The 12818-nt window shown below is 40.9% G+C and overlaps 1 protein-coding gene across 1 annotated transcript in view; it reads right to left on the reverse strand.

Annotated features, from left to right (window-relative positions):
* LOC126252327 (solute carrier family 22 member 7-like) overlaps positions 1–12818 on the reverse strand; it is a 187191-nt gene that overhangs the window by 5090 nt on the left and 169283 nt on the right. Inside the window, exon 7 of the mRNA XM_049953214.1 lies at positions 5144–5358. Coding sequence (XP_049809171.1) covers positions 5144–5358 — 215 coding nt within the window. The remainder of the gene's footprint in view (positions 1–5143; positions 5359–12818) is intronic.

Consider the following 12818-nt stretch of genomic DNA (forward strand, 5'->3'; position numbering starts at 1 on the left):
ATAAAAGTAAGAACAGGTAAAATAAAATGTTTATGAACCCAAAAAAAGTCAAGCCATAAGTTTAAGTAAACGCAGTCAAAAATATAAGAATCAGCACAATTTTTCAAGGGAGTCCTCAACAGAATAGGAGTGACATATGGGGAAACTCTTCAGTTTCGATTTGAAACCGCGTGGATTACTGCTAAGATTTTTGAATTCTTGTTGTAGCTTATTGAAAATAGATGCAGCAGTATCCTTCACACCTTTCTGCACAAGGGTTAAGGAAGTGCGATCCAAATGCAGATTTAATTTCCACCGAGTATTAACAGAGTGAAAGCTGCTAACCCTTGGGAATAAGCTGATAGTCTTGACAAGAAACGACAGTAAAGAATATATATATTGAGAGGCCAATGTCAAAATACCCAGACTAGCAAACAGGGGTCGACAAGAGGTTCGCGAACTTACACCACTTATTGTCCTACCTGCCCTTTTCTGAGCCAAAAATATCATTTTAGAATGGGAAGAGTTACTTCAAAAGATAATACCGTACGACATAAGCGAATAAAAATAAGCAAAGTGACTAATTTTCATGTCGAACGATCACTTACTTCAGATACCGCTCGAATAATGAAAATGACAGCATTAAGTCTTTGAACAAGATCCTGAACGTGGGCTTTCCATGCTATCTAAACACCTAGAAATTTGAACTGTTCATTTTCACTAATCACATACCCATTCTGTGACATTAAAACGTAGGGTTTTGTTGAATTGTTTGTAGAAACTGTAAAAACTGAATCTTACTGTGATTTAGCGTTAGTTTATTGTCTACAAGCCATGAACTTATGTCATGGACTGCACTATTTGAAACCGAGCCAATGTTGTACTCAATGTCCTTTACTACCAAGCTAGTGTCATCAGCAAGCAGAAGTATTTTAGAATTACCTGTAGTAATAGAGAGCATATCAGTTGTATAAATAAGGAACAGAGTGGCCCCAACATTGATTCTTGGGGCAACCCCCCCCCCCCTCCATTTGACCATGCCAAACTCAGACCCCACATCACAGCCATTCTCAACACTGTGAATAATGACCATTTGCTGTATGTTGTTAAAGTGATAGGTGAACCAATAGTGAGCTACTCCCTGTATTCCATAATGGTCAAACTTCTGGAGCAATATTTTGTAGTCAACGCAACAGACCGCCTTAGTTAAATAAATAAAAAAAATGCCTAGCATTCGAAACCTTTTGTTTAATCCACCAAGTACATCACAGAGAAAAGAGAATATAGCATTTTCAGTTGTTAAACGGCTTCTAAAGCCAAACTGTACATTTGATAGCATATTGTGTGATATAAAATGATCAATTATCCTTGCACACAGAGCCTTTTCAATAACTTTAGCAAACACTGATGGCATAGAAATAGGTCTACAATTGTGTGCATTATCCCTTTCTCCCTTTTTATAGAGCGGCTTTACTGCCGAGTACTTTAATCGTTCATGAAACTGACCACTCTTACAGGAACAATTACAAATATTGCTAAATAGAGGGCTAACGTGTGCTGCACAGTACTTTAACATTCTGCTAGGCACCTTAGGCACTTCATCATATCCATGAGAGTCCTTAGTCTTCATTGATTTAATTATTGACTCAATTTCCCCCTTGTCAGTATCACAGAGGAGTATTTCAGACATCAGTCTCGGAAAGGCATTTTTCAAGAGAGTTATCTGATTCCCTGTAGAAACTAAGTTTTTATTTAATTCACCAGCAACGCACAGAAAATGATTATTAAATACTGTACATAGATCTGACTTCTAAGTAATAGAAATATTTTTACTATGAACTGACTTTATATCATCGACCTTGTGCTGCTGACCAGACACTTCCTTCACAGCTGACCACATGGCTTTAATTTTATCCTATGAATTAGCAATTCTATTTGCGTACCACATACTCTTTGCCTTTCTAGTAACATTTTTAAGCACCTTACAACACAGTAATGAGCTACTGTAGCTTCATTGTGACTACTTCTAACATTCTGATGTAATTCCCGCTTTGTTCTACGTTATAATTCAGATGTAGTTCTACAGAATGTTTTATATCTAATGAATATGACATTTATTTTCCGTTAAGGTTATGTTAAGACTGCAAATGCCAACGTTGTTTCGTGCAGTAGAATCTAACTACTGTATAACAGCAATCTCAGTTAAAACGTGGCGTGAAAACTTAGCAAATCAAAATGTCGCATATATCAGAGATGTACTAAAAATAAGTGTCAGTGATTACGTTGATGACTGGAATGAATACGTATGTGTTAGTTGTATCTACGGCAAAGAACATCATTAGTCTCATCTGACAAATGAGAAGGCTGCTGAAAATACTCTGGCTGTAATTCGTGCTGACTGATGTGAAATGAATCAAATGTCGTTAAGAGGAGTAAAGTATTTTTTGTAGTTTAAATATGATTTTTCATGAACCCGCCAGGGTAGTCGAGAGCGCCAACGTGCTGCTTCCTAGACTTGCGTAGACGCACTGGCCCCAGATCGAATCCGCCCGGCGAATTAACGACGAGGGCCGGTGTGCCGGCCAGCCTGGTTGTGGTTTTTAGGCGGTTTCCCACATCCCACTAGGTGAATACCGGGCTGGTCCGCACGTTCCGCCTCAGTTACACGCGTCGCAGGCATTTGAAAACACGTCCGCACTATTTCACGATTTACACTCGATGCAGACAGCTGAGGTACACTGATTCCATCCGTGGGGATACGGGGTGGCGTCAGGAAGGGCATCCGGCCACCCCTACAACTAACCTTGCCAAAATTGTCCTAACCGCGCCAACCCTGCGATCGCTGCGGGACTATGGCGTAAGCGAAAGAAAGAAGGAAAGAAAGAAATATGATTTTTCACATTTCCGGACTATTTTCTGAAGAAGAAAGATGAAATTTTTCCCAAATTAGAAACTGTCATGAAAATGGTAGAAAATAAGTCTGGGAAGAAAGTAAAACGCTTAAAGTCAGACAGCGGAACCAAAATCAAGAATGCTTGCACTAAAAAGCTTCTAGGTGAACTTGAAGTTTTCTACATCACAACCAAATCGTACACGCCTCAACAAAACGGAAGAATTGAAAGAGAAACGTGTACTCTGTCGAGTCAGCACAATCAGCAATACATGCACGAAACTGAATGAAAATCTGTGGGCTGAAGCAATAAATTATGCAGCCTTTACGTAATTCAAATCAATAAAAGGAAAAAGTCCCACTAAATTCTTGTTTGGACGAAAAAAGATCTCAGAAAGTTGAGAAGTTTTGGGTGTCACTGCTATATTCCAATTGATGATCACAAACGAAGAAAGATTGAAAAAGAAGTCAAAGAAAGGTGATATGATTTAGATTCGACTTGCTGTAGAATCTCCTTAGCTGAAGAAATGGACGTTGTTGTCTCTGATAATATCATACTTTATGGAAGAATAGAAGGTAAAGAAGGAGTTACTGTAGTTAAGACTTTCGCAAGAGAAAAGAAGAATGAAACAATCATAAGAAATCCAGAAATCGTAAACCGGGTCTACTTTGACCGATTTTCAAATTCAAATGTGATTACCACGACTGTTTTTTTTAACTTCTGTAATAATTGTGTTATTTAACATAGGGGCTTGTATGAAAGTATTACATACTAATTAATACAATACATTTTCTAAAATGCAGAGGAAATAATGGAAAAAATGTAGATGGTCAAAGTTAGCATGGATTAGTGGGCACAATGATGGGCCTATACTTCCATCACAACTGTCAGCTATCGTTCCATTGGTGATCAATATTTCAAAACCACTGTGAAACTTTGACCACCAGAAATAAAAAATATTGATGTAAAGTTTTCTTAAGTACTTTATAAAGCCTCATAAAAGAAAAAAACTTACTGCAGTACTTAAATCAAACAGCTTGATCCATCATCAAAACTGTAAACGTAATGGAAGGAAGTATTTGGTAGGGCCTTACTTTCTTCCTCCGAGGCTCAACGGACAAAGTTATCATAATTTCGTAAGGAAAGTTCTATCTGATCTGTTAACAGAACAGCTGTGCGACAATACATGTAATTCATGCATGATGGAGGACCCCATCATTTTATTGTTAATGTCTGTTGGCTTCTAGAGAAGACTTCGTTGACAGATCGGTAGGTAGAGTTGGACTAGTTGCCTGGTCTTCAATTTCTACCGATCTAAACCGACTGGGCTTATATTTGCGGGGGCTTTTGAAAACTCTTGTGTGTGGAAACCCAGAATAAATTTTCACACAGAAGTGCAACCCTTCCGCAAACTACTGCAATTTCAAAGCTGGGCCATCAACAAGTGTCCGCGTGCGAACCATTCAACGAAACATCATCGGTATGGAGTTTCGGAGCCGAAGGCCCACCTGTGTACCCTTGATGACTGCACGACATATAGCTTCTTGATTCACCTAGGCCCGTCAACACGGACATTGGTTTGTTGATGACTGGAAACATGCTGCCTGGTCGGACAAGTCTGCTTTCGAACTGCATCGAGCGGATGGACATGTACGGGTACGGAGAAAACCTCATGAATCCATGGACCCTACATGTCACCAGGTGACTGTTCAAGCTGGTGGAGGCTCTGTAATGGTGTGGGGTGTGTGCAGTTAGAGTGATATGGGACCCCTGCTACGACTAGACACGACTCTGACAGGTGGCATATACGTAAGCATCATGTCTGATCACCTACATCCATTCATGTCCATTGTGCATTCCGACGGACTTCGGCAATTCCAGCAGGAAAATGCGACACCCCACATGCCCAGAATTGCCACAGAGTGATTTGAGGAACACTCTTCTGAGTTTAAACACTTCCGCTGGCCACCAGACTCCCCAGACATGAACATTACTGAGCATATGTGGGATGCCTTGCAACGTGTTGTTCAGAAGAGATGTCCACCCCCTCGCGCTTTTACGGATTTATGGACAGCAATGCAGGATTTTGATGGTGTCAGTTCCCTCCAGCACTATTTCAGACGAGTCCATGCGACGTCGTGTATCGGCACTTCTGCGTGCCCTACACGGTATTAGGCAGGTGTACCATTTTTCTTTGGCTCTAAAGTGTAGAAAAAGTAAAAGTTATGAATAACGGCATTGATAGATTTTGTAGTGACACTTTGGCACCTTACCAGTTAGCATACAGAAGATGACTCCACTTGCAATTGCCGCCAGTAATGGAGCGGCTACACCAGACCATCGTCGACCGATGCGGGATGCGCAGAAGTTCGCCACACAGTAGGAGACGAACTGCGCGCCACCCTGCGCGGACACTGTCAGGAATGGGTTCACGCTCAGACTGCTCACAGCCAGCACTGGAGAGAACATGGTGAGAAGGTACACCGACCTGATGGGATGGATCAGAATGAGCATTTCACCAGTGCGTCGAAAATACTTGTCATTATAGAAAGGATCCTTTAAACGAATTCAAAAATTGTTCAAATGGCTCTGAGCACTATGGGACTTAACATCTGAGGTCATCGGTCCCCTAGAACTTAGAACTACTTAAATCTAGCTAACCTAAGGACATCACACACATCCATGCCCAAGGTAGGATTCGAACCTTCGACCGCAGCGGTCGCGCGGTTCCAGACTGAAGCGGCTAGAACCGCTCGGCCACTCCGGCCGGCAAACGAATTCAGCATACACACTTTCAATCCAAAGAATTCGAGAATCGCGAAGTCGTTTTTCAGATAAATGAAAATTTCTGGGAGACTATACACAAAAAATATTAATTTGTGATGATTACAACTGTATTTAAAAATGATTAAAGAAATGAAAATCATTGATTCGATTATGATCCGTAAAATGGTCTTAAAAACTTACAAATCAGATCCAACTGTTCCACAAATCAGTAAAATACTTTATAAGGATTTTTATGAAACTCATTATTAATAGAAATAATTAATAATGATATATTCGCTTAACAGACTCAACTACCGAAGACCTCATTTTTTATTCCAGTCACAGTTAAAATAGAACAAAATGTTCAAATGTGTGTGAAATCTTATGGGACTTAATTGCTAAGGTCATCAGTCCCTAAGCTTACACACTACTTAACCTAAATTATCCTAAGGACAAACACACACACCCATGCCCGAGGGAGGACTCGAACCTCCGCCGGGATCAGCCGCACAATCCATGACTGCAGCGACCTAGACCGCTCGGCTAATCCCGCGCGGCGTTGAAATAGAAATAAAACAGTAATGATAAGCAACAAGCAGCAACAAAAAGTTGTGATACATAAAAATAGTGTAGTAACTGTTACACTCACTTTTATTAATAGAAAACTAGTATTGTTGCTTTTTGTAGATACCCAACCTTTCAATAAATGGTGAACCATAGATGTATGAATATAAAGCCATACTACAATCACAGTTGTCACAAAATTACAAAAATTAGGTGCTAATATAGAGATATTCTTCTAACTCTATAATTCCTGTGACCAGACGCATAACTACATCATAGAGAAACGGTGTTAATACAGACTTTCAGTGAAATTGGAAGTTAGTTAGGCAACAATGAATAACGAGTGTAAACCTTAATGCTATGATGACGGTGAATGGTTAAGGAAAGAGACAATTAAAGTGTACTATTAAGTCAATTGTTTGAGTTTGATAAGAGTTTCTGAACGTCCATGTATGAAACTAAAATAAAACTGAGGTAAAGTAAATCTATTATCTTTTCTTAGGCTTTGCTTATCTATATCTAAGATGCTATTCTGTTAAAACTTGAAGAAATATTTTGACATTAAGAAATTGGAGAAAACTATCAGTTACAGGTTCTATTAAACTTTTATGAAAATGTGAGCAGTCACTTAATTAAAAATGTGTAATCTCGCTTCACATTGAATTAAAATTGTGTACACTTATTTAAAAAAAAGTATTGCTCTCACAAATATCTAAAACACTAAACTCTTCCACGTTATTTGTTAAGGAATGTTATAAGTACTTTAAAAACAATGAAACCATTGGCAGACTTGATCTATAAAATAAGACGGTTGTTTTTGAAATATAAAAGCAACATGAGTTACTTCTCGGGTAGTACAACACCACTGACTCGTAAGATGATCCTTATATCTTCAGGCAGTTCTGATAACAGCTCGTTCGCCTTCCTGATGCTGAACGTAACATATGACTACTGAAAGGAACGTTTCTAAATTCTTTAAGTCGGGTAATGTGTGTTTTCTTTTTCCGTTGTTAATGTGTTATGTTTCTGGATCGCAGATAAGAAAAGAGAAAACCAACTGTTCACGGCCGTACACTACTCGTAGACTGTTGGTAGGCGATGGTGGGATCTGAGGAGAAGAGGTGCTGCCGGAGGTAAAGCTGCGATGACGGGTCTTCAGTCGTATGTGGGTAGCTGTGTCGGTAGAGCGATTGCCCGCTAAAGACAAAGGTCCCGATTTCTAATCTCGGTCTGGTGTGCAGTTTTAATCTGCGAGGAAGTTTCGTATCAGCGCACACTGCGCTGCAGAGTGAAAATCTCATTCTGGAAACATTCCCTAGGCTGTTGCTAAGCCAGCTAGTTCTGAAAGGTTCGCAGGAGTGCTTCTGTCAAGTCTGGAAGGTAGGAGAAGAGGTACTGGCGGAAGTAAAGCTGTGTGGATGAATCGTGAGTTGTGCTCGGGTAGCTCAGTCGCTAGAGCGCTTGCCTGCGAAAGGGAAAGGTTCCAATTTCGAATCTAGGTCCCACACACAGTTTTAATCTGTCAGGGAGTTTCATACTTGTGGACTGATGGGCGAAGCCAATAATCGTTATTATATGCACGCAACCATTCCGATTTTGACCCACCACCTGGTCACATGGAATAATGAAATGGCTCTGAGCACTATGGGACTTAACATCTCTGGTCATCAGTTCCCTAGAACTTAGAACTACTTAAACCTAACTAACCTAAAGACATCACACAACACCCAGTCATCACGAAGCAGAGAAAATCCCTGACCCCGCCGAGAATCGAACCCGGGAACTCGGGCGCGGGAAGCGAGAACGCTACCGCACGACCACGAGCTGCGGACCATGGAATAATATTAAAAACATTATGCTGTATGAGATGATACTCGAAAAATTATCACTGTCGCTGTTTAGTTAGTACCTTAGAGAAGGAATGAATCAAATATAACAGAAATTGTGACAAAGTAGAAAGTTGGAAGATACAGTAAATTCCCTTATGTCATTGTATTTCTTGTTGCACTACCGCATACGACCAATGAAAAGTAGAATATGGAAGAGATGTATTCAGTTTAATAATAAAGGAAAAAATGCAAATGAAAATATGCTATGGTAGAAATAACAATGAGCTAGAATTAGAAATTGGGTTAGATTCTGTTGACGAAATGGATCATTGTTGCTCTTCATTCATGTGCACTCGCAAGACGTACTAAGCAAGAAGGGCATTTGAAAGTACAGCAGAAGAGAATAAACAAGCCGGTTCCGGTAACAGAAATCTGCAGATATTAACCATTGACCCAATACTTCAATTGTTTTCCTAATTATGCTTAACAATAAATGGAGGAAATAAGAAATGTGGAGAATGGAAGTCTCAAAGACGAATCATCAGATGATTATGAAATGAAGCGTTGGTGATTAATACCAAAAGTAAAAATATAGAAAAATAGCATACCGGAGCAAAAGTTCCGCGAAACAATCTAATTGGATGCAGCAGCATCAGATGCTTGAAAGCAGGCATGCTTCAAAGCAAAAATGCTACATACACGATCTGATCAAAAGTAACCGTACATCTCTATGTTATGCGGAATCTATCACTATACGTTACGAGAGGAGGGCCTCCCAGCAAAAAGGAGGCAGGGTGTATCGTGTTGTCAGAAGAGAAAAAGAGTAGCAGCAGAATGAGTCGATCAGGAGAACACACTGACTTCCGGCGTGTACTAGTCATCGAATGTCACCCGAGTAACAAATCCATCAGAGAAATTTCAACCTTTCTAAAGCTGCCCAAGTCAACTGTTAGTGATGTGATTGTGATGTTGAAACGCGAAGGAATAACCACAGTTAGACATACTCATGTACTGACGGCTAGGGACCATCGAGGTTTGCGGAAGGTGGCTGTAAAAAAGCGCACGAAATCAGCGGAAGGAAACACTTGTGAGTTCCAAAGTGCTATTAAGACTGCAGCAAAGGCAATGACTGCGTGTAGGGAGTTAAAAAGAACGGAGTACAATGATCGAACAGCTGCTTATAAGCCACACATTTGTGTAGCCAATGCTAAGCGACGCTTGAGATGCTGTAAAGATCGACACCACTGGACAATGGATGACTGGAATCGAGTTATTTGGAGTTATGAGTCACGCTCTATCCTGTGGCAGTCCATGGAAGGTTCCGCATTTGGCGAATGCCTAGAAAACGTTATCTGCCATTATGTGTAGCGCCAACAGTCAAATAAGGAGGAGGTGGTGTTATGGTATGAGTCTGTGTTTACTTATTTGGATGTGGAACTCGTAGTCTGGTTAAGAAAACGTTAAATGTGGAAGGATGTGAACTCATTTTAGAGGATTCTGTACAGTGTACAGCAGAGGATAAGTTAGGAGTCGATGATTTTTCATATACACATGACAATACACAAGTCAGCATCTATGAGACAATGGTTCATGCATGATAACATTCCTGAAATGGACTGGTCGACCATCAGCCCTGGCCGGAATTCAATGGAACACATTTGCTATGAATTACAACCTCGACTTCGATCCAGACCGCAGCGTCCACCATCACTACCTTCTATGGTTACGCATCTTCAGGCAGAATGGGCTGCCATTCCTACATAGTACGACGGTACTGGGCACTACGCACTGTAGATTGAATAATTACGAGGGTCACTCCAAAAGAAATGCACACTATTTTTGTAAAAATACAGTTTTCATTCATCATGTGTGAAAGTTTTACAGTGTGTAGATACATCCTTCTCGCTGGTTTTCAAACTCTGTTCAACCTGTTCCCGTGAGTGGCGCCGTCACAGCATGTCTTCAAGATGGCTGCTACATTTGACGTTCGTCAGAAGCAACGTGCTGTCATAGAATTCCTGTGCTGTGAAAACGAGACAATGGGAAACATCGTGCCCGCATCTCGTGGTCGTGCGGTAGCGTTCTCGCTTCCCACGCCCGGGTTCCCGGGTTCGATTCCCGGCGGGGTCAGGGATTTTCTCTGCCTCGTGATGGCTGGGTGTTGTGTGCTGTCCTTAGGTTAGTTAGGTTTAAGTAGTTCTAAGTTCTAGGGGACTTATGACCACAGCAGTTGAGTCCCATAGTGCTCAGAGCCATTTGAGCCATTTTGGAAACATCCACAAGAGGTTGAAAAAGGTCTATGGAGATGCTGCTGTCGATCGCAGTACAGCTAGTCGGTGGACAAGCAAGTTACGTGATGAAAGCGGGCACGGCAATATTGAGGATTGTCCTCGCAGCGGCAGGCCTCATACTGCACGCACTCCAAACAACGTACAGAGAGCTAACGAATTGGTGACTGCTGACAGACGCATCACAGTGAATGAATTGTCACGCTACGTTGGGATAGGGGAAGGAAGTGCTTGCAGAATACTGAAAGTGTTGGCGTTAAAAAACGGTTTGTGCCAGGTGGGTTCCCAGGATGTTGACAGTGGATTACAAAGAAACAAGAAAAACGGTATGCAGTGAACTTTCGGAACAGTATGAGAATTGTGACAGGTGATGAAACATGGCTCCATCATTTTTCACAAGAGACGAAGAGGCAATCAATGGAGTGGCATCATGCAAATTCACCCAAGAAAAAAAAAAATTCAAAACCACACCTTTTGCTGGAAAAGTTATTCCGAAGGACTCTTGCTTGTGGACATCATGCCAAATGGCACCACGATAAATTCTGATGCATATGTGACGACACTGAAGAAACTTCAAGCTCGACTGAGTCGTATTCGACCACATCGGCAAAAGCAGGATGTTTTGCTGTTGCACGACAATGCACGGTCACATGTCAGTCAAAAAACCATGGAAGCGATCACAAAACTCGGATGGACAACACTGAAACACCCTCCTTAAAGTCCTGACCTGGCTCCATGTGACTATCATTCATTGGGAAACTGAAAGGCCGGCCAGCGTGGCCGAGCGGTTCTAGGCGCTTCAGTCTGAAACCGCGAGACCGCTCCGGTCGCAGGTTCGAATCCTGCCTCGGGCATGGATGTGTGTGATGTCCTTAGGTTAGTTAGGTTTAAATAGTTCTAAGTTCTAGGGGACTGATGAGCTCAGATGTTAGGTCCCATAGTGCTCAGAGCCATTTGGACCATTTTTGGAAACTGAAAGACTCTCTTCATGGAACAAGGTTTGAACATGATGACTCCCTTGTGCACGCTGCCAAACAGTGGCTCCAACAGGTTGGTCCAGAATTTTACCGTGCGGGTATGCAGGCGCTGGTTCCACGATGGCGTAAGGCAGTTGAGAGTGATGGAAATTATGTGGAGAAATGAAAATATTCTTCCTAAAGGATGTATCTACAAACTGTAAAACCTTCAAACATGTAGAATAAAAGATGGACTTAAAAAGAAATAGTGTGCATTTCTTTTGGAGTGACCCTCGTAGATCAAGCCCCCACGTTGTATGGCATGAATATATTATATATATATTTGTTACACTCAACAGTCAGCTTAATTGAGCGGCCCAGAGATGTAGCTGGTCTCAATGTTCGGCTACGTTTTTCGTCATAGGGTGCCAGCTCACACCTGTCGTAAACTCAATTTTCAAGCTGAAATAAAATTTTAAAAAAAGCAATGCAGACAGCTATTGCGGTGAAATTTAAAAATATTGTGTCACTCACGATGGTTTATAATTTAAACAAGTAGTTTATTTCTATTTTTCCACGAATATTCTTCAGTATATTGACTAAACACTTGAAATGCAGTCTGAGGGGCTTTTACGTAAGGGCGGCCGTTAATAACTGATGCTACAACACTTCACTACAAAATTCATATATCGTGATCACGGCACTCGACAGTCTGTTCACAATTCACAAAATACACTGTTGTCTGCTGTCCTGAACCACTATATTGAGCTCAACTTGATTGTTGTCGAACGTCGCTACATACATACTTGTCCCCGATCGTGGCTACCAACCCACTACTATCCCCAGATGTGCGGCAGTTCGGCTCTTAGCGTCGCTCCTACTCCACTCCGGAAAGATGGCCGCCCTATACACCTTCGAAACGACTGCATAACTCAAAACAATGTTTTACAAAAAAATTGCGAGTATTCTAAAATTAAACACAAAACACATATGATACATTGAAAAATATGGAAATTTTCTGGGCAACAACAATTTAAAGTCCAGTTTTTTGTATCTGACACCGTTTTTTCACAAATAACGTTCTTGTGGTGTGATTTTGCTTTTCCCACTTTTTGATACTGAACATAAATAAACAAATAAAATACATACTCAATTACTCACCTACCTCTTTAAACTTTAGAGTGCTGCCGTTAGTTTAGTCTCTTTAAATTTATTTATTACCAGTCTCTCAGTTGACTCCCATATTCCGACCTCTCATTTAAAAATGGTAAATACTCTGCTAAATCGGCTGTGATTGCTCGATGCATCTCTACTAGCCGCATCCGTAGACACTTCGTTTATATTAATCGTCCAAAGCATTGCCGAGATATTAGTTTTTAAACTTTCATAAATTTACAATTTTTAAGAGTATAACTTTTAATCTATTATATATTTTTTGTGGCGCGTCTAGATAATTAAGCTTTACATATTTTTCTGTCCATGAGTGCCGACTCGCACCTTCGTGTCACTCTTACTTCTGTTTTTATCAATTTTTCTCTGGCAAAT

The sequence above is a fragment of the Schistocerca nitens genome, chromosome 4, assembly GCF_023898315.1.
Source record: "Schistocerca nitens isolate TAMUIC-IGC-003100 chromosome 4, iqSchNite1.1, whole genome shotgun sequence".
Classification (NCBI taxonomy): Eukaryota; Metazoa; Arthropoda; class Insecta; order Orthoptera; family Acrididae; genus Schistocerca; species Schistocerca nitens.